This window comes from Spea bombifrons, chromosome 12, assembly GCF_027358695.1.
Source record: "Spea bombifrons isolate aSpeBom1 chromosome 12, aSpeBom1.2.pri, whole genome shotgun sequence".
Lineage (NCBI taxonomy): Eukaryota > Metazoa > Chordata > Amphibia > Anura > Pelobatidae > Spea > Spea bombifrons.
The window spans coordinates 26799423-26820861 of NC_071098.1; the positions used below are offsets into that span (position 1 = coordinate 26799423).

A 21439-nucleotide genomic window follows, 5' to 3' on the forward strand; every position below is an offset into this window, starting at 1 on the left:
CAAGATAGAGTGGCAAGATTGGCACTGTCCCATGAAAAGCAGGACAGTTGGGAGGCATGCTACAATGATAGCACAAGGCCGCATTGTCTATGGGATGATACGTTTAAAATGGATTGGATTCCAATACCATTACAGACTGGCGTGGACAGTCATACATCGGGGGGCCATCAATTATTTCCTATACATGTGACATATGGTTTGTCTGAGCTTATGTTATGAGAAGCAGAGTGTGAGACCCATCAGATGAAGTGAAGCCATATAACCCATACTGATGTGTTTTGTATAGCGAGTGTGGGAAGCTCATCATAATAGCCTGTCATTTGTACTAACACTAAACTTGGATCAGCGAACACAACGTGCCATTGGACACAGGAGTGATGGGAGTGATGAAGGGCCACTGGAACACAGGAGTGATGGCAGTGATAAAGGGCCATTGGAACACAGGAGTGATGGGAGTGATAAAGGGCTATTGGAACACTGGAGTGATGGGAGTGATAAAGGGCCATTTCAACACAGTTGTGATGGGAGTGATAAAGGGCCATTGGAACACAGGAGTGATGGGAGTGATAAAGGGCCATTGGAACACAGGAGTGATGGGAGTGATAAATGGACTCTGTACGCCTATGAAGAGATTTAATTAAAAAATCAGCAGTTTTCAGCTACAGTCGTCATTTACATCATTAACACAGTTATTTTAATGGATACAATTTGGTTTTCTTTCAAAAACAAGGACATTTCTAAGAGACCCAAAACTTTTGAATGGTAGTGTATGTATGTGTGTGTGTGCATGTACATGTGTGTGTGTGTGTGTGTGTATATATATATATATATATATAAATATATATATATAAATAATGTGTATTTGTTGGCTACTGCATTCAGTACTACCATTCTTATGCATGCTCATTAAAGGTGCTGTTCCACCTTGTCTTGTGAATTTCACATTTATGTTACTAAATATAGTTTCTGGTACTGGTACATATCAATGTCTAAACCATCCCAGCCTTAAAATCATGGCATCAGTTTCTACTGATTTTCCCCCAGTACAGGTTTTACCATATTTCCTAAATATTAGAGGCTCTGAGCCAGGGCAGAGCTGGCAGCCTAAGGCCTGGGGAGTAAGTCTAGTCAAGTGGCCCATTGCGCCACCAAATCAGCCCACCATCCATGCCCAATTTTCCTGATTTTCTAACGCATATTGATGTAATGTGATGGGATTGGGAGTCAGTACATACAGTACATACACGGGTCATCTGAAGCCACAATTTACAGCCACTAATCCTTTTTTACTAAAATATGCAGACTGAAACAGAGTGAATAACAGAAAACCTTTACTGGCTCTGCCACACTGACACCCAAACACACACACCAGGACAGATTCTACCACACTGACACCCAAACACACACACCAGGACAGGCTCTGTCATACCCACACACCAAACACACACACACCAGTACAGACTCTGCCACACTGCCACACCAAACACACACCAGGACAGGCTCTGCCACACCAACACACCAAACACACACATCAGGACAGGCTCTGCCACACTGACACCCAAACACACACACCAGGACAGGCTCTGCCACACCGACACCCAAACACACACACCAGGCTCTGCCACACCGGCACCCAAATACACACATACCAGGACAGGTTCTGCCACACTGGCATACCAAACACACACCAGGACATGCTCTGCCACACTGACACCCAAACACACACACCAGAACAGGCTCTGCCGCACCGACAAACACCAGGATAGGCTCTATCACACTGACACCCACACACACACCAGGAGAGGTTCTGCCACACAGACACCCAAACACACACATACCAGGACAGGCTCTGCCACACTGACACACCAAACACACACACCGGCACACCAAACACACACACACGAGGGCAGTCGCTATCGTTCCAACACCCAAACACACACACACCAGGACGGGCTCTGCCACACCGACACACCATACACACACACCAGTACAGGTTAATCTACACAAAGCATGAAAAATGCTTTCCACGCTGGTTTGTTTTTGTGTGTTTGCCCCCTTGTGTATTGATGCCCCAGCCAGGTCCCACTTTGGTTTTAATGTATTCCCCCCACACCCGTGTATATTGCCCCATGTGCATTTGTGCCCCCAGCCAGCCCCCTTTGTGCATTTATTCCCCAACACCCTTGTGTATTGATTTATGTGATGTCCCCAGCCAGCCCCCCTCCCTTGTGTATTGATGCCCCCTTTTCTGGTTAATGTACCCATGTGTATTGCCCCCACATGTGTATTAATTTATGTGATGCCCAAGCCACCCTGTTGTATACTTATACCCCCCAGCCACCCCCTTTTTGTATTTAATTGTTGTCCCAAGGCACCTCCCCCCATTCAGTATTGGTCCCCTTACACCTATCACCTCAACTATTTTTTTTTCAATACTTACTTTTTTGCTGGCTTCCTTCCCTGCAGACTGCTCTCCTCCGACGTGTTCTTCTTGTCACGAGGAGCTCATCCGTGTGACTCCGCCCCCTTGAGCGGCACATCGCTTCTACAAAGGAGCGGGGCGAAGAGCCTCACTGTGGCACTGGGCGGCACGGTGCAGGCACGCCGGCAGCTTAATGATTTTAAAGCGGCCGGCGTGTCTTTTGGCTGCTTAAAAACTCGCAGCCACATAGGCTGCAATAGCAACTCGGTGTGCCGGTCTACGGAATGGCAGGCCCACCGCGGGTGCTGTGGGCTTTTGCACCGCATTATAGACGACCCTGGCTCGGCCGCTTAATTTAGATTCAGGGAGGCCTGGGGGGCAATTGCCCCCCAGCCCGCCCCTGCTCTGAGGACTGTGGACCTGATATTGATTTGGGATTGGTTCTGTACTTTGCCAACACAGATGATGTTTTACAATGATTTATTGTGTATTATACCTTTCAGCTACCCCCATTAGTATATTGTCTCATCACTTGCTGCCAGGATATGCAACCAGGAAGAGACAAGCCATTATTTCATTTAATCAGTTAATTGTCGGACTCTCCCCCCCCTCCATGGTGCACTAATTTGTTGTTTAAATCAGTCTTTTTCCATCCCTCCTCCCTTTGTATTCCATTATGTTGAAAATATATTATGTTCCTCAGCTCTTTTGAGAGCTTGGTAAGCGAGGAATGAATGTTCCGACGGAGGTACCCAGCCGGGGTGGAAAGGGGGTCCTGTCACAAGGACCATATCATGCGGTGTTCCACGGTTCACCTAACCTTCTGAATTAAACAATTGTGTTACTAAATAAACATTATGCCCTAATTCATCCAAGAAATTATTCTTTAGTCATGTAGAATTTTTTCCCGGGAACGCTTGTCATGTACACAAAAAAGAAAGGTTATTTCCATAGTGGTAGCCAGAGACCTGAAGTGCGCCAAAGACTTTGTCCGAACTCATAACATTTCAAGGGCTTATGGATCCTATGAAGAGCTTGCCTTCCCTTGGTAAGATGAAAATCAAATTTGGGCAGTGGGGCGAAAGTTTTTTGTATTTAAATTTGAATTTAAATAGCTCAGGAAACCACAAAACATCTAAACTAAGACTGTGGACCTTTAAATAAAGGTAGTTTTCACAGTTTCATTATCTAGGAGGACAATGTGGCTATTAAAAGGAGCAGAGTGCAGCCTACATCTTCTTTTCCTTCATCCTGATTACCAGTCCTGTTTGTCATCCAACATCAATTCAAATCTGAACCTCCTCTCTCGGCAGTGAATTCCGTACCTTTACCGCCCTCACTGTAAAGAATCCCTTCCTTTGTTGCGTACGATACGTCCTTCTTGGTTACATAACTAGATCTCTAGATCACAAAGTCACATGAAAAGTCTTGCTAAAGCCTCACCCCTTATCAAGTCCTCTAACCATGTCCTGTAAAGGAAAAGCATCCCTCTTTTCGCCCGGAACCCGCACTTTTGTCCCAGAGGTTTTCATTAGCTATGAGGCAATGCTTAATTTGTATTACATCATAATTAATAGCCAGAGTCGGTGACAGCCAAAGGCTTCCTTCATGAAATGGGTACATCTTTACATTTTCATCCTAGTTCATAGACCACAACAGTAACTCTGTTAATATTATTTGTTAGGCGGAGGCTTTCTCGATGGTTCATTTAAATACAGGGGGGGAATTACCGCACGCACACCTGGTTTTGCCACAGAGGCTCTTGGGCTTGCAGGTGACAGATGGGCAGCCTTTTGAGCACCAGGTTGGGGGAATTGATGTTTAGCCCCGCCCAGTCTCCGCCTACTTTGTACACAGTACCACCATATTTCCCACCCGCCAGGGTCTAGCCACACCCCTGATACACCTAGCCCTGCCCACACAAGCCCAGTTCCTATATAAGGAGAAAGCGAGAGCCCTTCCACGTCATACTCAGGAAGTTACCTAATTTGCCCTCACGCCCATAGAGATGCACCAGGCAGTGGGGGCAAGTGGATGTGGCTTTTGTAAAGAAATGAATAAAGAGAAAAATGTGATCCCTGTTGTGTGAATTCTTTTGTTTAAGGGAAAACAGGACAGTATAGATAGATAGATAGAAAGATAGATAGATAGATAGATAGATAGATAGATAGATAGATATCTCTCTCTATATACCGTATATATATATATATAATATATATTATAAGAGATTAGTGGCAGCCTTTTATTATTTTTAATATATATATAATATTATTCATACCAAAAGACAGTCTATAGGTATAAGAATGTGTATAAGAATTATATAATCAGAAAGCCTTATCTACGCTAAATTGTGTGGATGCATTAAACATAAAAAGGGGACTCATAACTGAACATTTAGTAAAAATAGCAATAAAACATTTGGTCAGTAGGATGGAAAAATATCCGGTCATAAAGAGGTTAGAATACAAACATATTCTGTTACATAATAAAACACCGGATCTGAGGATTCATCCCGAGTCTTGGCTCTTCTAGACAACTGATTTGTTGTCCCCCCCCCCGTGCTGGACACTCCCATGTTTCTTCTAATATAAAGAAGAGACTTGGATAGAGGATCACAGCCCGCTGTCAGCTTTCGTGTTTGCCAGAAGCTGTCTCTGTTGCTGTCTCTGTTGCTGTCTCTGTCGCTGTCACTGTCACTGTCTCTGGCCATGGCTACAAAATGGGGAATCTGCTCTGTAGGAAAAATCGCCAATGACTTCATGGTGGCCCTGGCGACCCTGCCACCTGAGGACCATCAGGTGAGTAAAACACTCAGAGGTCGGGATTCAGTTAATTGAGATTACTAGTTTGATCACATGTCTTGATTTGGGATAATTAAAACTGCTTCAAAGCCCATGTGCTATTATTTTTCTACATGTGTTTGCTTATTATAAATATAACAATAAAAACATCAATAAACAAATGAATGAGCGCTGCAGAACACCTGAGGAACCTTCCTATCACAGGCTCTGAGGACTGCGGAGCTGATATTGATTTGGGATTGGTCCTGTACTTTGCCAACACAGATGATGTTTTATAATGATTTATTGTGTATTATACCCGTGTTTTCAGCTACCCCCATTAGTATATTCTCTCATCACTTGCTGACAGGATATACAACCAGGAAGAGACAAGCCATTATTTCAGTAAATCAGTTTATTTTCGGACTCTCCCCCCCTCCATGGTGCACTAATTTGTTGTTTAAATCAGTCTTTTTCCATCCCTCCTCCCTTTGTATTCCATTATGTTGGAAATTCATTTCTATCTGTATAAAAACCTTGTGTGTGACTCTGAAGAAAGAGTTCCCGTTTCACTCTACATTGGTGTTGCACGATGACGGAGTGAATTGCCAGCACTCCCTGCTCTGCGTGCCGTTCTTCTTGTTCTTCACTCTACACTAAGCTTCGGCTCATGGTTTGGGTGACTGGTGGTGGCGTATATATTATGTTCCTCGGCTCTTTTGAGAGCTGGTAAGCGAGGAATGAAGGTTCCAACGGAGGTACCCAGCCGGGGGGGAAAGGGGGTCCTGTCACAAGGACCATATCAAGAGGTGGTCCAAGGTTCACCTAACCTTCTAAATTAAACAATTTTGTTACTAAATAAGCATTATGCCCAAATTCATCCAAGAAATAATTCTTTAGTCGTGTAGAATTTTTTTCCGGGAACACTTGTCATGTACACAAAAGAATGTGCTGTGCAAAGTCTTATTGTCTTAAATATTAGAGGGAAGTTGAACGATACTTGGATCCATTAGAGATATACATCCCTTCCGCTGTATTCCTGTAGCAAAGAAGCTTCTTATTTCCCCCCTACAGGCTGTGGCGGTGGCAGCCAGGGACCTGAAGCGCGCCAAAGACTTTGCCCAAACTCATAACATTCCAAGGGCTTATGGATCCTATGAAGAGCTTGCCAAGGACCCCAACATTGGTAAGATGAAATTCAAATCTGGGGAGCGGGGAGGAGGTTTTTTTGTATTCTAGTAAATTTAAATAGTTAATGGAACCACAAGACATCTAAACTATGACCTTTAAATAAAGGTAGTTTTCACAGTTTAATTATCTAGGAGGACAACATGGCTAGTAGAAGGAGCAGAGTGCAGCCTACATCTTCTCCTTCTATATCATGATTTCCATTCCTGTTTGTTCTGTCATCCAACATCAATTCAAAGCTGACTGATTCCTACAGAACTGGCCATTAGAGACACAGAGCAAACGTGCGGTGGGCTGCGGGACCGGCAGGATGCTCCAAGAACAATCTGTTATGTTACCAGCTGTCACCAATAACAGGGGGCAGACACAGATTTAATAGGTCCCCTTCTGTCTCATTCCCCCTAGACCTCCTCATAGATTGTAAGCACCCAAGATCAGGGCTCTCTCCTCCTTTTGGATTGGTCTGTATTTTTATTTGTTAATCTTACTGACAGCTTTGTATATTGTCAGTTTTATTATTATTGTTAATTGTCGCTCATATTCTATAGTAATAGAGCTACGGAATCTGCTGGTGCTCTATAAGTATGATGTAATGTACTGATGTTTCAAAATGTTCATTCCTCAATCAAGTATCTGATTATGGACAATGGATAGTTTATAATGCGCTTCCATCCTCCTCTACATTGTCTTTAATCCCAGATATAATCCACGTCGGTGTCCTACACACGGTCCATCGGGATGTGGTCATGATGTTCCTGAAGAATAGGAAGAATGTATTGTGTGAAAAGCCAATGGCCATGAACACCGCGGAGGTCAAGGAACTTACCGCAGCTGCCCGGAAATACAATGTGTTCTTTATGGAGGCAAGTTACACTCTCGAAGATTAATATTAACGTCTGTACAAATAAGCTATTTTTCTCCCAACTAAAATCTGTAATATCAAGCTAGCCCGCCCATTCAAATATTGACCCAAAAGGGGTGGTCATTATGAGAACTGTCTGATTTGACACTCATCAATCCCCAGGTCCAATCAACTTCCTTTATATAAAAGATAATAAGATTATCGGTTCTCTATATTGTTCAATGTAATGTTATTATATACAGTATATTATTCATTTTTACTCTGGGTTGCACTCCCGGTTGTGTCACCTTTGGTGGCACAGATCTCATTTCTCCTTCTCCCATATGTTGAAGGGGGATGCAGAGGCATCGTTTCACTAGAGCATATCATGACTATATAACTTTAAGTGGCTCTGTGCTTTAAGAAAGTAAACTTAAAATTTGTTTTTGATTACTTTAATGGTTGTATATTCTGCTTGGATGTTGGGGACTTGAGGACCATGACTAGGAGGTCACTAAAAGACCCCTAGTCTAAGCCGAGGAGGACCGGTCCTGCAGCCTTGGCATCTCTAACTGAGTTCTTTGCTGGAAAAGGAGATGCTCTGTTATACCAAAGTCTTCAAGACATTAGAATATAGTCATTAGTAGCTACAAGGAAAGTGGTGTTCCACCTTAGAAGTGATCACTGGTGGTACTTACCTTCTAATAAATGTAATTTTTATGATCATATCACATGAGTAGTGTTATCAAATGAGAAACATTTTAACAAAACCTCATGTTGAGAAAAGATGTTAATCGTACTGCCTCTGGTTTTCTAACTTACCTGTTGACAACAATGTCCAACCCTTGATGATACTCAACATGAACGGAATAGAATTAACAACTAATCTACTATAAGTGTTGGTTTAATTATGAATTTGGTTTTTATAGGCTGTCTGGAGCCGTTTCTTCCCGGTGTACGAAGAAATCCGCACCATATTATCTCAGAAGGGAATTGGAGATGTGAAAGTAGTAAGGGCAGAATTTGGTTCTAACCTGTACCACGTTCCACGAGCGGTGGAGAAGGAGCTCGGAGGAGGGGCGCTTCTTGAAATCGGTTGCTACTGTATCCAGTTTGCGTTGATGGTGTTTAATGGGGAGAGACCAGAGTCTGTGACAGCTAAAGGCTTCTTGTATGAGACTGGTAAGTAGTTTAATGCAGAAACTTTAACCTAATCCTGTTCATTACCAGATCCGTAATGTGATCTTCTTTTTAACAGGGGTGGACGAAACTGTGACTATAATTCTACAGTATGCAGGAAAACGCCAGGCCATCCTCACTACCACCATGATGGTTGCAATGCCAAACCAAGCTGCCATATGTGGGTCTAAAGGGATGATTCAGGTACGCAAAAAATATTTAAAGGAGAGGGGAAAACACGAATTCTCATAACAATTCATGGATGTGATCCTAGAAGAGGCTGCCTTTGTAGACCCCAAATGCCTTTGCGTTTCGCACTACCAAGTGAAAAGGTTAGACATGGAAAGTAAGGAAGAGAAACTGGGGTAACAGTTCAAAGGAGGTACAAAGGAGAAAGTTAGGTTTGGTGGGTTAATGAAGGAACATGGATGGTTGGGATGGGAGGTAAGGAGGTGAATGTGAAGTATTAGGTTTTAAGGTAAAGAAGAGAACAGATTAGGATCTGAAGTTCTGTAGGACTCTACAAAATTGAGCACTTTAAAAGCGAAACATTCCACCCATACAGATTCCATGCTTCTGGAAGTTGAGGTGAGGCTTTAACTTTAATAAACCTACTATTCTTCCTATGTGTGGGTATATTAAAGGTGGTGTTCTGATTGGGCAAAACAATATTTGAACCCTCTAGCAGGTAAATCGGATAAACTATATTCTGTGTCTCATGACATAGACGTGTTCCTAGTGAAAACTGTAAATGTCAAGAAAATATGATTAAATGGGTATTACTGGGAAAGGTTTGGGCATTGTACAGTACTAGGAATTATAATTATAATCTTGCGTTGGTACCAAAGTGTTAAATTCAGCAGTGTGGGTGGAAGCTTTAACCACATGGGTGTAAAGTGTTACATTACATTGTAATCTACTATCTAAGAACTATGAGATAACTCATGATTTCATTCTAACCTGTTTCCAGGTTCCATCATGCATGTGGTGTCCAACTTCCGTCATCATCAATGGAAAAGAAACCAAATTCCCTCTTCCCCCTTCTACGAAACCCATGAATTTTACTAATAGCACGGGGCTGAGTTATGAAGCTGAGCATGTGCGACAGTGTCTCCTGAAAGGTAATCAAAAGCGGGGTGATCTGACTTAGATGGGACAGGTTTTGTGTTGTAGGCAAAGGACATTGTCAGGTGGACACAGGCTTCATTGGACTGGTAGCCATAGCAGAAACACTATAAGATATTTTACGTATTGGGGGAAGGTTGTAGACTTGTTCGTAGTTGTGTGACTGGCGTTAAGTGATGAGACACTTTGTGATGTTACAGGACTAAAGGAAAGTCCACTGATGAGCTTGGCAGACAGCGAGCTCCTGGCCACCATCATGGAAGAAGTTCGCAAGCAGCTTGGAGTCACATTCCCTCAAGATCGAGCCTAATTGTGTAATGAGGATCAGTTTAAAATGCAGTTCGACGGCACCCAAGGAAACAAATAAAAATGAACAAGCTGAAAAATAAAAAAGAATAGTGATTTTATTCATATTTCAGGATTTGATGTAAAAGCGCTGCATGGACTTTCTCCTTTTCCCTTTTCTATACTTATGATCAGAACCCAATGCCACCATCCCACCAAGTTCAAGGTGAACCCTCTTGCGGGCTTCTGACTTTTCATTGGCTGAATTAGCTAATCTGAAAAAAAAACCCCATAGTCTCCGCCTCCACAAAAAAGTACTTTTTTCATAATCCAGGCTTCTGTTATGTAAGAATTTAGTTGATTCTCATGACTGGTCTTCGTATCAGGCCCACCGGTCTGGGTGACAGTCCCCACCACATCGTCCAAAGAGTCATAGGGATTCTGGGTAATATAGCACAATCTCAGATTTTCACAGCCTGTAGAAACATAAAGGTTTATTCACTAAAGCCGAAGAGACACAGCAGGGCAATCCTAGCAAGGGTCTTCTATAAGACGTTTTACATATTTTATACAGGACCTGCTAAGCCATTGTCATAGAAGGTTGTGGAACTGATTACCGAGCCTCCGGTTCCAATTACTTCTTGCCCCTTATCTTGGGGTAGCTTTGCCTTTGCGCATGCTGGGAGAGTGAGTCTCAGGCATGTTCATAAAGTATAATGAAATATTTTAATTGAATTTACAACGCCTGCAAACTCCCGCTTTAGTGAATAAACCTCCAAATCTGAAATTTCGGGGGAAAAAGATAAATGCTGGATGCGATAATATAATATATGAAGCAGTGCTAACAATTCAACATTTTAATAACTGCTATAACATAAATTATAATTTATTGTTACTTTTATGACTACAAACTCAACTGTCAGTGGGCGTTCTCACCGTCGTCACGGGACACCCCTAATTTAAGAGGGAAAGGGGGGTTTGATGTCCGAGAGGATTCAGAACTGGAGCCACTTAAGCCTAATTACTGCTACCGGAGACCTACTGCTCCCTCTCTTCATCCCTCCTCTTTCAATTACCCCGACTACTCCCTTTAGATTGTAAGCTCTCGAGCCGGGGCCCTCAAAAGTCTACTTTGTGTAAAAGCACCATAAGGCTAGATGGCAGCACACAGGCCGGGTTCTCCTCTTTCCGGTGTATCTGTTTGTATTAATGTATATTTGTTATGTGTGTTAACTGCCCCACTGAAATTGTAAAGCACTGCGTATATTGTTGGCGCTTAGTAAATAAAAGATAATATTAATAATATAAAAGGACATTGTATCCTCCACCAGAAGCCTGTAGAAGAGACGGCACAGAGTTCAGGCATTGGCTCTGACTGCCGCTCGTCAGCAGTATTTGAGATTTGCTAATCTAGACACTCCCCACCATCGCCGTCCTGTGAAAAGAACTGTCTCTCTCAGCCGGCGTCAGACTGTCCCTCCCTGATCTGACATTCAGCCCCCGAGCCGTCACTCTCTCCAGCTATGGCAACAAAATGGGGAATCTGCTCTGCAGGTAAAATCAGCCATGACTTCATGGTGGGCCTGGAGACCCTTCCAGCTGAGGACCATCAGGTGGGTCAAAGCTCATGGTGCTTACAGATACTGTAGCAAAGGTCCCTTAGACCCTATAGGGGCTTCTCAGGGTAACTTTACACCCATGCTTCCTGGACTGTCCCAAGGAGCTAACAATCATTCATGAGTCATCTTGTGTCCTCCACCCCACACTCCCCTTTCATAGTCTGTGTTCTCCTCCACTTAAGCTTCTAGCGCTAAATTTTCATTTTAAACTTCAGTGAGCATTCTGGGCACTAAAGGGCCAAAGATAACAGGAGAACAGTCCCCAAACTACCAGGAAATCTGGATACTCCACTGTATGCTGTCAATCATTCTGCAGCTGGCCCCCAATTTAAAGGGGAGCTCACGCACATTACTGATTATCCGGCATTGTGGCTTAAACAACAACCATACCTGCCAACAGTCTCAAATTTACCAGGACAGTCCAGCCTAGTGAGAATAAGATTGTAGCGACTAAGCCTTGAAGTGACTGGAATAAAGGGTTAAATGCAATGCAAAGGTCGGCTTTAACTTGTAACTACACTTTTTGGGTTTCCGACATAGTTTTTGAAGAATTTGTCTGCAGGCTCCGAGGCCGATATAAATCTGCAGACTCGGCGTAAATAAGTGCAAATATTTTTTTTTTGTACGAGATCTTCTCTAATTCCAAAGGTTACAGTGCAACGACCTGTGGGGGTGACTGACTCCTTCTCAATGTATGGTCATTCTGGTTGGACTGGCGTTACTCGATCGTCCACCATTTTTTTGGTGTCAAGCATTCCTACACCTGACCGTGGAAGCTGCAGCTTCACAAGTCTAAAAGAATAACATCTTGTTTTATTTGAAACTCTGAAGTTTGCATTTAACCAGCCTGGTTGATCTCCTGGTGAAGGTTCACGGTGAAGGTAAGTAGAACATTGACTCCTGAATCCGGCCTCAATGTGTTTCTTTTCGTCAGGCTGTGGCGGTGGCAGCGAGAGACCTGAAATGTGCTAAAGATTTTGCCGATACCCATAAGATTCCAAAAGTTTACGGCTCGTATGAAGAACTTGCCAAGGACCCTGACATTGGTGAGAACGATCACTAACCCCATCCCCTCTAGATGTATTAATGAACACACATTTTTGTAAAGGACCATTAGCGTTCTTGATACAAGAGAGAGGATTACATACCTCCCAACTGTCTCGTTTTCATGCTGTAGGCTACAGGGATCTTGGGCCAGTTAGGCCTTGACAAAATTATTGGGGTCTACAGCTCTTATATTCTGCCTCGTTGTGATGTGAGGAACCGAGGCGAGGCCATCTTCTTGCCCTGGGCTGCACCTCTAAGCCTGGGCAACCCACATCCAACAATCCCCCCCAAACAAATAGTGTCCCAGTTTGGGCACCTGAGATGCTGGAGGGTATGAGACGGCGCAAAAAACTTACATAAAATAAAAAGAACACCTCATGGTGTAATAAATCAATCAATAAACCCCAACGGAGAGGAAAGCCTTCTGTCAACGCAAGCGTACTTCAGCTCCTCATAGACAAAAATCTTCAATATAGTCCAAACATATAAAAATAAAACAAACACATGAAGCGGAACAAGCGGCAATAAGAATAATAATCGCCCCCGGGCTAAAATACACTCACAGGATATATATACAGAGTTAAAAAATAAGCAGTGCATTAAGAAACTGATGCCCCCCCGGATTTATGATCCGGTTCATGACGTTTTAATGGACAAAATGTGCTTTTCTTTAAAAAAAAACAAGGGAAATTTCTAAGAGACCCAAAACTTTTGAATGGTAGTGTATGTATGTGTGTGTGCATGTACATGTGTGTGTATATATATATATATATATATATATATATATATATATATATATATATATATATATATATATGAATAATGTGCATTTGTTTCCCCCAGACGTGGTATACGTCGGTGTGTTGCACACTGTCCACCGTGATGTCGTCCTAATGTTCCTGGAGAACAGAAAGAACGTTCTGTGCGAGAAACCCCTGGCGATGAACTCCGCGGAGGTCGGGGAAATGATTTCCGCTGCTGGGAAGAATAACGTATTTTTAATGGAGGTATGTGGCGGTTATGAATTATTATTTTTTTTTTTGTCCCCTCTGCACCTTGGATTGGACCTTAATGGTGAACCTAAAAAAAAATAAAACCTAAACAGGCAAAACTTGTATATGTCCTGCCAGAAATCCTTTTTTTATCATTTATTTAGCAATTCAGCGCTACCATTCTTATGCATGCTCATTAAAGGTGCTGTTCCACCTTGTCTTCTGAATTTCACATTTAAATAACTAGATGCATGATAAGAAACGTAGTTTAATTTCTAAACCCTCCAGACTTAAAATCATGTTTTTCATAACTTCTCAGGCTTTTTGGAGTCGCTTCTTCCCGGTTTATGAGCAGATCCGCTCCCTGCTGCGTCAGGACGCTATTGGAGAGGTGAAGGTTGTGAGAGCCGAGTTCGGCTACAGTTTGTGTGATGTTCCGAGGGCGGTGGAGCGGGAGCTCGGAGGGGGAGCGCTGCTGGATATCGGCTGCTACTGTCTTCAGTTTGCCTTAATGGCATTTAATGGAGAGAAGCCGGAGTCGGTGACAGCCAAAGGCTTCCTTCATGAAACAGGTACATCTTTACATTTTCATCCTAGTTCATAAACCTCAACACTAACTCTGTTAATATTATTTGTTAGGCGGAGGCTTCCTCGATGGTTCATTTAAATACAGGGGGGGAATTACCGCACGCACACCTGGTTTTGCCACAGAGGCTCTTGGGCTTACAGGTGACGGATGGGCAGCCTTTTGAGCATCAGGTTGGGGGAATTGATGTTTAGTCCCGCCCAGTCTCCGCCTACTTTGTGCACAGTACCACCATATTTCCCACTCACCAGGGTCTAGCCACACCCCTAATGACCTAGCCCTGCCCAGACATGCCCAGTTCCTATATAAGGAGAAAGCGAGAGCCCTTCCACGTCCGTATACATATATAGAGATGCACCAGGCGGTGGGGGCAAGTGGATGTGGCCTGTGTGGCCCTTTACCCTCCCCCAGATTTTTTTTGTTACATTTTGTTCTTGAGAACTAAACAGTAAAACATACATATTTACCAGCACTTTATCTTTTTAGGAGTGGATGAAACGGTGAGCATTATCCTCCAGTATCCAAGGAAACGCCAGGCCATCCTGACAAGTACCATCGTAACTACGCTGCCCAACCAAGCGGCAATTACCGGCACTAAAGGAAATATTCAGGTACTCATGTATCCATTAGGCAAACTGTGTCTAAGATGCCGCTTAATGCAACGCTGCCCGGTTATCCTTAACAAGGACATCAGCATTTGAATCGTAGACGATTAGAGAAAGCAAATTTGGTAAAGACGATGCCTTTATCGGCCTTTCTGTAGAATGATTACCCAATAATGGTATCATCTTTACCAGATTAGCGTTCTTTCTTTCTATGGCTAACATGGCACAGCTCTATACCTTCACACACAGACACGATACACAGGGCTAGAGGTGCAGCCCGGGGCAAGAAGATGGACTTACCTCGGATCCCCATATCACGAGGCAGAATATATGACCTGTGGTCGAGGTCTGAGCCACAAAAACATAGACCCCCATAATTTTGTAATCTTCTGATCTCCATAACTGGCCCACAATCCCTGTACCCTACAGCTCCTGGACGGGACAGTTGGGAGGTATGTAATTCTCCCTCTGGTATCAAGAATGCTAATGGTCCTTTACAAAAATGTGTATATATAGGTTTTTTAGACCACTTATAGTTCCAAAACTTTGGTGAAGATGTTGAAGGACACCTTCAACGCACTTGGTTCCTACTTTGGTAAGATCTTTCAGCAAATTCACCATCCAATGTCCACCCACTTTTTTTTACCCTAGTCCCCTTTATTTCAATTATTATTTACCCCAAGAGATCAAATGTTGGCAAACTTGCTAGACTCAGGTTAGCATTAGGCTGTTCTGGAATGACCCGGGTTTATCTGAACCTCACGTGAGCTCCAGGAAGCACCATCAGTGAGGAATCATGCGTTAATACAATGGAGGTCCACTCGTGGTTTGATGCCTGGATATAGTATTTGGAATATCTGCCTTCTCTTCTGCTAGATTCCTTCATTGATGTGGTGCCCAACTTCACTCATCGTCAATGGAAAAGAAACCCAATTCCCCCTTCCCCCGACTACAAAGAACATCCATTTTATTAACAGCACAGGGCTGAGTTATGAAGCAGAACACGTCCGCCAGTGTCTATTGAAAGGTAATTAAAATCACATAGGGTGTGCGATATTATTCTACCTTTAGGAAGTAAATAAGGAGAGATTGTCTTGGTGTCGCAGGATTGAAAGAAAGCCCGGTTATGAGTTGGGAAGACAGCAAGCTGTTGGTCAGCATTATGGATGAAATCCGCAAGCAAATTGGTGTTACATACCCTCAGGATCAAGTCTGATTTACTAAACCACTGACCGGAGGACACAGAAACTGGACTAAAACCACAATTAACCCAACGCAGAAGGCTCAATAAACATGTAGTAAAATTACCTATATATATTGTTTCTTGTTTTAAATTCAATTGTTACATCAAGACAAAAGGTGAGACGCTGGCACGCAATGAAGAGGAAAGACTCGAGTTGCTGAAATATAATTCCTTTATTTGGGTTCATAGCCCCGTATTAAAAATGTATAGTATCAAACAAAGCAGAGAAAAAATAACAAAAACAAACCAGCCCCTAGAACAAGGAATCTGCTTAACGTGTTTCGCACCGAAGGCGCTTTATCAAAAGCTCATTTTTGAGCAGATTCCCTGGGCTAGGGGCTGGAATGTTTTTTGGTATTTGCGTTATATTTTTGATACTATAAATTATAGGACTACAAACCCAAATAAAGGAATTATATTGCAGCAACGCATTGTTTAATTCATCTTCATGGAGTGCCAGCTTTTCACCTTAGGTCTTGCTTGGTAGTTGGAGTGGGTGCTCCACTGGACTTTTACTTGCCATTCAATCTAATATATGGTCTGAGCTGGTGCTCTATTTGATTTAGGTATTCTATATCAAAGGCTAGTCAGTGGCAAAACTTTTAGTTTCCCAACCTGTCTTGAACTAAACTAAAATTCTCATTTCTGGTAGCATCTAATCCATTTGTGAAGCACAAGAATCTAGACCAGAGACAACTAGCTGGGCAGAGATCTAATACAGAGAAAGTTCAGTCAGAGCATCTTTGGTCGGTTTACCCCCTGGTTAGAGGGGCCATAAAACCATTTGACATATGCCAGATCCATGAAGGTGTCAAATGTTCCCAGGAATAACTTGGTTATGGATTAATGGTTTATAATCTTATAATGGGAGATTAATTCTCTGTCTCTATTGAGGCCAGTGAGTAGGGTATTAAAACAGTATATTAGTTTGACCTCCCATATTTTCCTCTCCCTCTGGGTGCGGAACGATCCCATCAGTACTGACAGCTTCACATCCCAAATGCTGTGTCCAGGCTGACAGAAGTGTTCTCCAACAGGTGTATCTATTATTTTGATGGTGTGTCTGTGGGAATTAAACAGTTTGTGTAATGCATGGCCTGTTCTCCCCCCCCCCCCACGCACATCGCTGTTGGGTATCTAGCACACATGATGAGGTACACCACGTTAGATGATTTGCACGTAAAGTACCCATTGATTTTGTGGTGTGAGAGCCTGGTATCTGTACTTCATCTGTGTGAAGGATGTGTGCACAGGTCTCGCATCTCTTTTGTTGGCAGGGAGAGGTACCATTTGCTGTTCGCCTGTGAAGGGTGCTCTTCACTATACATTGAGATTGGGAGGCTGTTTGAATGAGAGCAGTGGGGGATGTGGGAATATTGTCTGAAGTCTTCCATCAGTGTGCAAGGTTTCCTGTAATTCCTTTGAGATCTTTCCCAGGGCTTCAATTTGTGGATTATAGGTGACCACTAATGGTATTCGATCTCTTTTGTGGCTGCTGGTACCTCAGGAGGTTTTCTCTGGGTATGTGGATGAGTGTCTTTATTTGGGAGTCTAATAGTTTTTATACTGTAGCCATGGTTGATGAGACATCACCTCCATGTACAAAGAAAAGCTTTCAATACTTAGCTACCTAAACCACAGGTATGTAGGCCAAGACTAAGCATTTCAAGAGGGCGGTAATTATTTTTACAAGTATAGATTTGTGAATGTGTACCCTTTGATCATTGTTGCACTTTGTTGCATGTTGCACTTAAACATTTTAACCGGCTACTTTCACACATTTTACTAAATTGTGTTTTTATGGCCAACAGCTACACAGCAGGCATTGGGTTATACCCCTGCGATTTAATAAAAGTCTGGTTTCATAGTTTATATTGTTTCATTTAAGTCAGGCATTGCGGTACTGCATAGTCCTGGAGTGGAGAGCAAAAGACACTTGACATTAGGTTTTGATGCAACAAGATAGTTTTGTTTAATATTCCGTTACAGCATTATGTCTTAGCAACCAATGTATAGCCGAGTTCCACATGTCACCTCTACTGGTGCCACCAAAGAACATTCTAAACTGGGCTGAACCAGTCTGTTGGTGGTACTAGATGTATTCACACAGTAACAAAGCAGATCGATATTGGACACCAGTAAGTCTGGAAGTGCTTGCATGGCATAAAATCCAGTACCTAAAATGAGGAAAGGAGTGAAGTTTAATTAACAGAATCAAAACAAACTGAAGACACCTGCTTCTAAGAAAATGCAAGGAAACTCAGAAGTCAGATCCATAAAGAGTTTGTCATCAGTGACTCAGGTTCGGGATAGACTCATCATAGTTTCAGAAGACCAGAAACAAAAAGCCACTCACTTGCCTGGTTTTAATATGGTGGATCGCATCTGGCAGCATTTGACCTGTAAGAGAATGACTCGTTAACAAATGTTTACCCCGAGGAAACCCAGGGAATGGATTTTATTTGTCTCAGCTTATGTTTGTTTTCATTAGAAGAGTCAAACAATGTAGGTAAATGTATAACATCATTGACAGAACAAACAGCCACATGTTACAGAAGTCCAGAACTCACCTGGAAGGATCTGAAGCCACACTTTCTACCTCCGTCTTCTGGTTAGAGAACTGCAGAGAGAAACGTTCTGTTACTACACCATAATAACATGGTTAGGCCCAAGCAAGTTAGGAAGTGAACTCAGCAGTCAGATCCATAGATTTGTGTCATCACAAGTCAGGTTCGGGATAGACTCATCATGGTTCAGATAAATGCAAGACAGCAGCAATAAGTCAGATTTAAATCAATAAGGCTGCTGTAGTAGGACTCAGATGTTGCAAGCGGTCAATGGCTACTCCAAATACTGACATGTTTAGGTGTAGACAGACATTTAACAGACTTCTACACTACCAATGGCTTAAAGCAGCTTCCCCAAGTGTGCCTTAAATATCTAGGAGCTATTTACCTGTGTCCAAGGTACAGAGGGCAGACAAGGTGCTGCTTGAAGAAAGCCTTACACAGCCCTGAAATAAAGAATACAAAGTGTGAGGGTGACTTTTTCCATGTACATCACCATTTATACCCCGTGAGCGAGTTGCATCAGCAAAGCCATTCGGCATTGTCGTCAGAGCCTCTTTGAGGCTTGGAAGACCATCGTGAGAATAAGCATCATTTGCACTCGGCCATTTTGCTTACTTTCCCTACAATGCTTGAGGCAACTTACCTCACATGGACATGTTCAGCTGTTCTCCACCTGTAGACATTCCCATTGTGAAGGAAGCTTGTCAAGAACCTAAAGGTGGAAAGGTAGAGGTCTTAGTGTTAAGCAAAGGAATCCTTATAAACCAGAACCACATGGACTATTGGTCTGTTGATGAGCCAATGACGGCAGGCATCAGATAATAGCTCATTAGAACGTTTTGGATGAAGTACATTTCCCACTTCAATTACATCCCTCTACTGCAAACTTGCATTAAATGAACTCAGCAGTCAGATCCATAAGAAGTTTGTCATCAAAGACTCAGGTTCGGGATAGACTCATCATAGTTCACAGAAACCACATACTTAAACCTCATTCACACCAACAAAGTTTGAAACACAATGTAGCACACTGACCTTTTTCTAGGAGTGTCAGAAGCCACCCATTGTTTGGTTAGAGACCTGTGGAAATAAAGACTCCATCCATTAGTAACTCATCTTAACATTACAATATAAACAGGCAAAACTTTTTTTGCATCAGCAAAGCCCTAAGGCATTATCGTCAGAGCCTCTTTGAGGCTTGGAAGACCATCGTGAGAATAAACATCATTTGCGAGATATTCAGCATGGAGGAAATCTGGATACATCTATGAACTCACCTGGAGTTTATCCATGTAAAGCATTAAGTCACAGTAGACGCCAATGGAATAGATGCAAGTACATTTTCTTCAACTGTTCTGTTGAAACAAGATGGAAATTGTATTAAGATCCAAAAAAAGACTAATTCTTACAGTGAATCCAAAATCTTCACCATGAAGACAAAGGGCTGCTGATATAGCACACTGCCCAACAACCAGACTCTGCATTAATAAGACAGTCTTACATAAAGGGCCACAGACTAGACAATCCGTGACCATAAAAGCATGATTCTTGCACCTTAGAAGCTACATCAGCAAGATTAGCATAAAGGGAGGATAAATACCAACCCAAAAAGATGAATAAATCTATGGCACAAAATGCCAAACTGCACTCTACTAAACTCATAACCGAGGACCATAAACATTTGCAATATTTGATGCCAGCCTCATCTGATTAATGATTAGAATGGTATGGTTTCACATTAGCAAGAAGAGCAGCTTCGGTAAAGTAGATGCCATTATTGGCAGACAATTGATTGCAAGCTTTCATGAATGTACCGTATTGGCTCGGATATAGGCCGCAACCGAACATAGGCTGCACCCTAAAAGTTCGGTGCTTTTAAAGAAAACGTTTTGTAATAGATATGCTGCCACTCTGCCCCGGCCCGACTTACCAGAGCAGACTCCCGAGTGTCTTGCGGGGCCAGAGGGGGGACATCTACGCAATACAATTCCCGGCACTCAGTGGAAGTGCCGGCACCAGAAGTTGTATACGCGTATTGCGTAGACGTCCCCCGCAAGACACCCGGGAGTCTGCCCTGGTAAGTCTTGGGGACAGAGGTAAAATGCATCGTGCGGACGTTCACCAGCTGCGGCGATGCGCGTAAACAACTGCTGCTGCCGGCACGTCTGCACGATGTGCCAGCAGCGGCGGTTGTGTACGCGCGCTTTGCTGCAGCCGGTGAACATCCGCACAATGCGCTTAGACAAGCTCCTGTGCTGGCACTCCCCCTGCGGGAAGTGCCGACAGGGGAGGTCGTCTGAGCGTATCGGTGAGTAGGATACAGGTCCCCTGCACTGCTTCGGGGATCTGTATCCTAACACTACTGCCTGTCCGGCTCCCGGGACATGCAGACCCCGAAAATAGGCCGCACCCCCACTTTAAAGACAAAGTGGGGGGAAAAAAGTGCAGCCTATATGCAGGGGAATACGGTATGTACTCCGAGACCTAGACAGGATAATGTTACATCACTAACCAGCCTACTGCTCCCAAGCTGGGGTATTTTGAGTCAATGAGAAGAGTAACCCCAGGCTTAGAGCTTGCCATCAGCTATGCCATTTGGCAGTATCGTCAAAGCCTCGAGGAAGCTTGGAAGACCATCGTGAGTAAAGACATCATTGGCAGCTCATACTGGAAGTAAACGGCTCACAAGCATCAGAATGAAGGATAAGCCGGGTAAGAGTTATAGCTCAAAATGCTACACCAAGTGCTCATCTTAAAGCCAAGAGTATGCTACAGCGAGCACTAAGATACAAACACTACGCTCACTTCTGGAACATCTTTAGTGCTGGTTTAAGAATACGCCATACCTGCTGAGCTGGTGATCCATGGTATAGAACGCCTCCAGCGATGTCAGATCCTGAAATACACAAGAGAAGGAAATATTAGTCTCTGATAATAGAGCCAGCGGCCAGAAACCG

General features: G+C 43.2%; 2 protein-coding genes, 1 long non-coding RNA gene and 7 other non-coding genes across 11 annotated transcripts; 2 read left to right on the forward strand and 8 right to left on the reverse strand.

The window, feature by feature from the left end:
• The first annotated feature begins 5094 nt into the window (after positions 1-5094).
• On the forward strand, positions 5095-9931 carry LOC128470210 (trans-1,2-dihydrobenzene-1,2-diol dehydrogenase-like). The gene is made up of 7 exons (XM_053452059.1): positions 5095-5220; positions 6277-6388; positions 7090-7253; positions 8161-8413; positions 8490-8614; positions 9381-9531; positions 9736-9931. The coding sequence occupies exons 1-7, from the start codon at positions 5131-5133 to the stop codon at positions 9843-9845; spliced, it is 1005 nt and encodes a 334-aa protein (XP_053308034.1). The 5' UTR covers positions 5095-5130; the 3' UTR covers positions 9846-9931.
• A 1355-nt stretch (positions 9932-11286) lies between these two features.
• On the forward strand, positions 11287-15976 carry LOC128470365 (trans-1,2-dihydrobenzene-1,2-diol dehydrogenase-like). The gene is made up of 7 exons (XM_053452244.1): positions 11287-11433; positions 12374-12485; positions 13330-13493; positions 13798-14050; positions 14551-14675; positions 15546-15696; positions 15776-15976. The coding sequence occupies exons 1-7, from the start codon at positions 11344-11346 to the stop codon at positions 15883-15885; spliced, it is 1005 nt and encodes a 334-aa protein (XP_053308219.1). The 5' UTR covers positions 11287-11343; the 3' UTR covers positions 15886-15976.
• A 1883-nt stretch (positions 15977-17859) lies between these two features.
• On the reverse strand, positions 17860-19840 carry LOC128470032 (uncharacterized). 2 transcript variants are annotated; one of them, XR_008346011.1, is made up of 6 exons: positions 19760-19834; positions 19518-19562; positions 19126-19194; positions 18868-18925; positions 18483-18532; positions 17860-18312 (listed from the first exon to the last, which is right to left on the reverse strand). It is a non-coding gene; the product is annotated as an uncharacterized LOC128470032 (long non-coding RNA). The 2 variants fall into 2 exon arrangements; XR_008346010.1 differs by having other exon boundaries at positions 17860-18532; positions 19760-19840.
• LOC128470809 (small nucleolar RNA SNORD50) lies at positions 18170-18239 on the reverse strand. The gene has a single exon (XR_008346074.1). It is a non-coding gene; the product is annotated as a small nucleolar RNA SNORD50 (small nucleolar RNA).
• LOC128470804 (small nucleolar RNA SNORD34) lies at positions 18373-18447 on the reverse strand. The gene has a single exon (XR_008346070.1). It is a non-coding gene; the product is annotated as a small nucleolar RNA SNORD34 (small nucleolar RNA).
• LOC128470811 (small nucleolar RNA SNORD50) lies at positions 18600-18667 on the reverse strand. Its single transcript, XR_008346076.1, has one exon. It is a non-coding gene; the product is annotated as a small nucleolar RNA SNORD50 (small nucleolar RNA).
• On the reverse strand, positions 18993-19079 carry LOC128470807 (small nucleolar RNA SNORD35). Its single transcript, XR_008346072.1, has one exon. It is a non-coding gene; the product is annotated as a small nucleolar RNA SNORD35 (small nucleolar RNA).
• Positions 19382-19451, reverse strand: LOC128470810 (small nucleolar RNA SNORD50). Its single transcript, XR_008346075.1, has one exon. It is a non-coding gene; the product is annotated as a small nucleolar RNA SNORD50 (small nucleolar RNA).
• On the reverse strand, positions 19629-19715 carry LOC128470806 (small nucleolar RNA SNORD35). Its single transcript, XR_008346071.1, has one exon. It is a non-coding gene; the product is annotated as a small nucleolar RNA SNORD35 (small nucleolar RNA).
• Positions 19841-21055: 1215 nt separating the features above from the next.
• LOC128470808 (small nucleolar RNA SNORD35) lies at positions 21056-21141 on the reverse strand. Its single transcript, XR_008346073.1, has one exon. It is a non-coding gene; the product is annotated as a small nucleolar RNA SNORD35 (small nucleolar RNA).
• Positions 21142-21439: the final 298 nt, after the last annotated feature.

Coding starts and splice junctions, on each gene's coding strand:
- LOC128470210 (XM_053452059.1), top strand. CDS start 5,131: ATGGCTACAAAATGGGGAATCTGCTCTGTAGGAAAAATCGCCAATGAC. Junction 8,615..9,380: donor GGTCTAAAGGGATGATTCAG/GTACGCAAAAAA, acceptor ACCTGTTTCCAG/GTTCCATCATGCATGTGGTG. Junction 9,532..9,735: donor GCGACAGTGTCTCCTGAAAG/GTAATCAAAAGC, acceptor GTGATGTTACAG/GACTAAAGGAAAGTCCACTG.
- LOC128470365 (XM_053452244.1), top strand. CDS start 11,344: ATGGCAACAAAATGGGGAATCTGCTCTGCAGGTAAAATCAGCCATGAC. Junction 11,434..12,373: donor TTCCAGCTGAGGACCATCAG/GTGGGTCAAAGC, acceptor TCTTTTCGTCAG/GCTGTGGCGGTGGCAGCGAG. Junction 14,051..14,550: donor AGGCTTCCTTCATGAAACAG/GTACATCTTTAC, acceptor TTATCTTTTTAG/GAGTGGATGAAACGGTGAGC.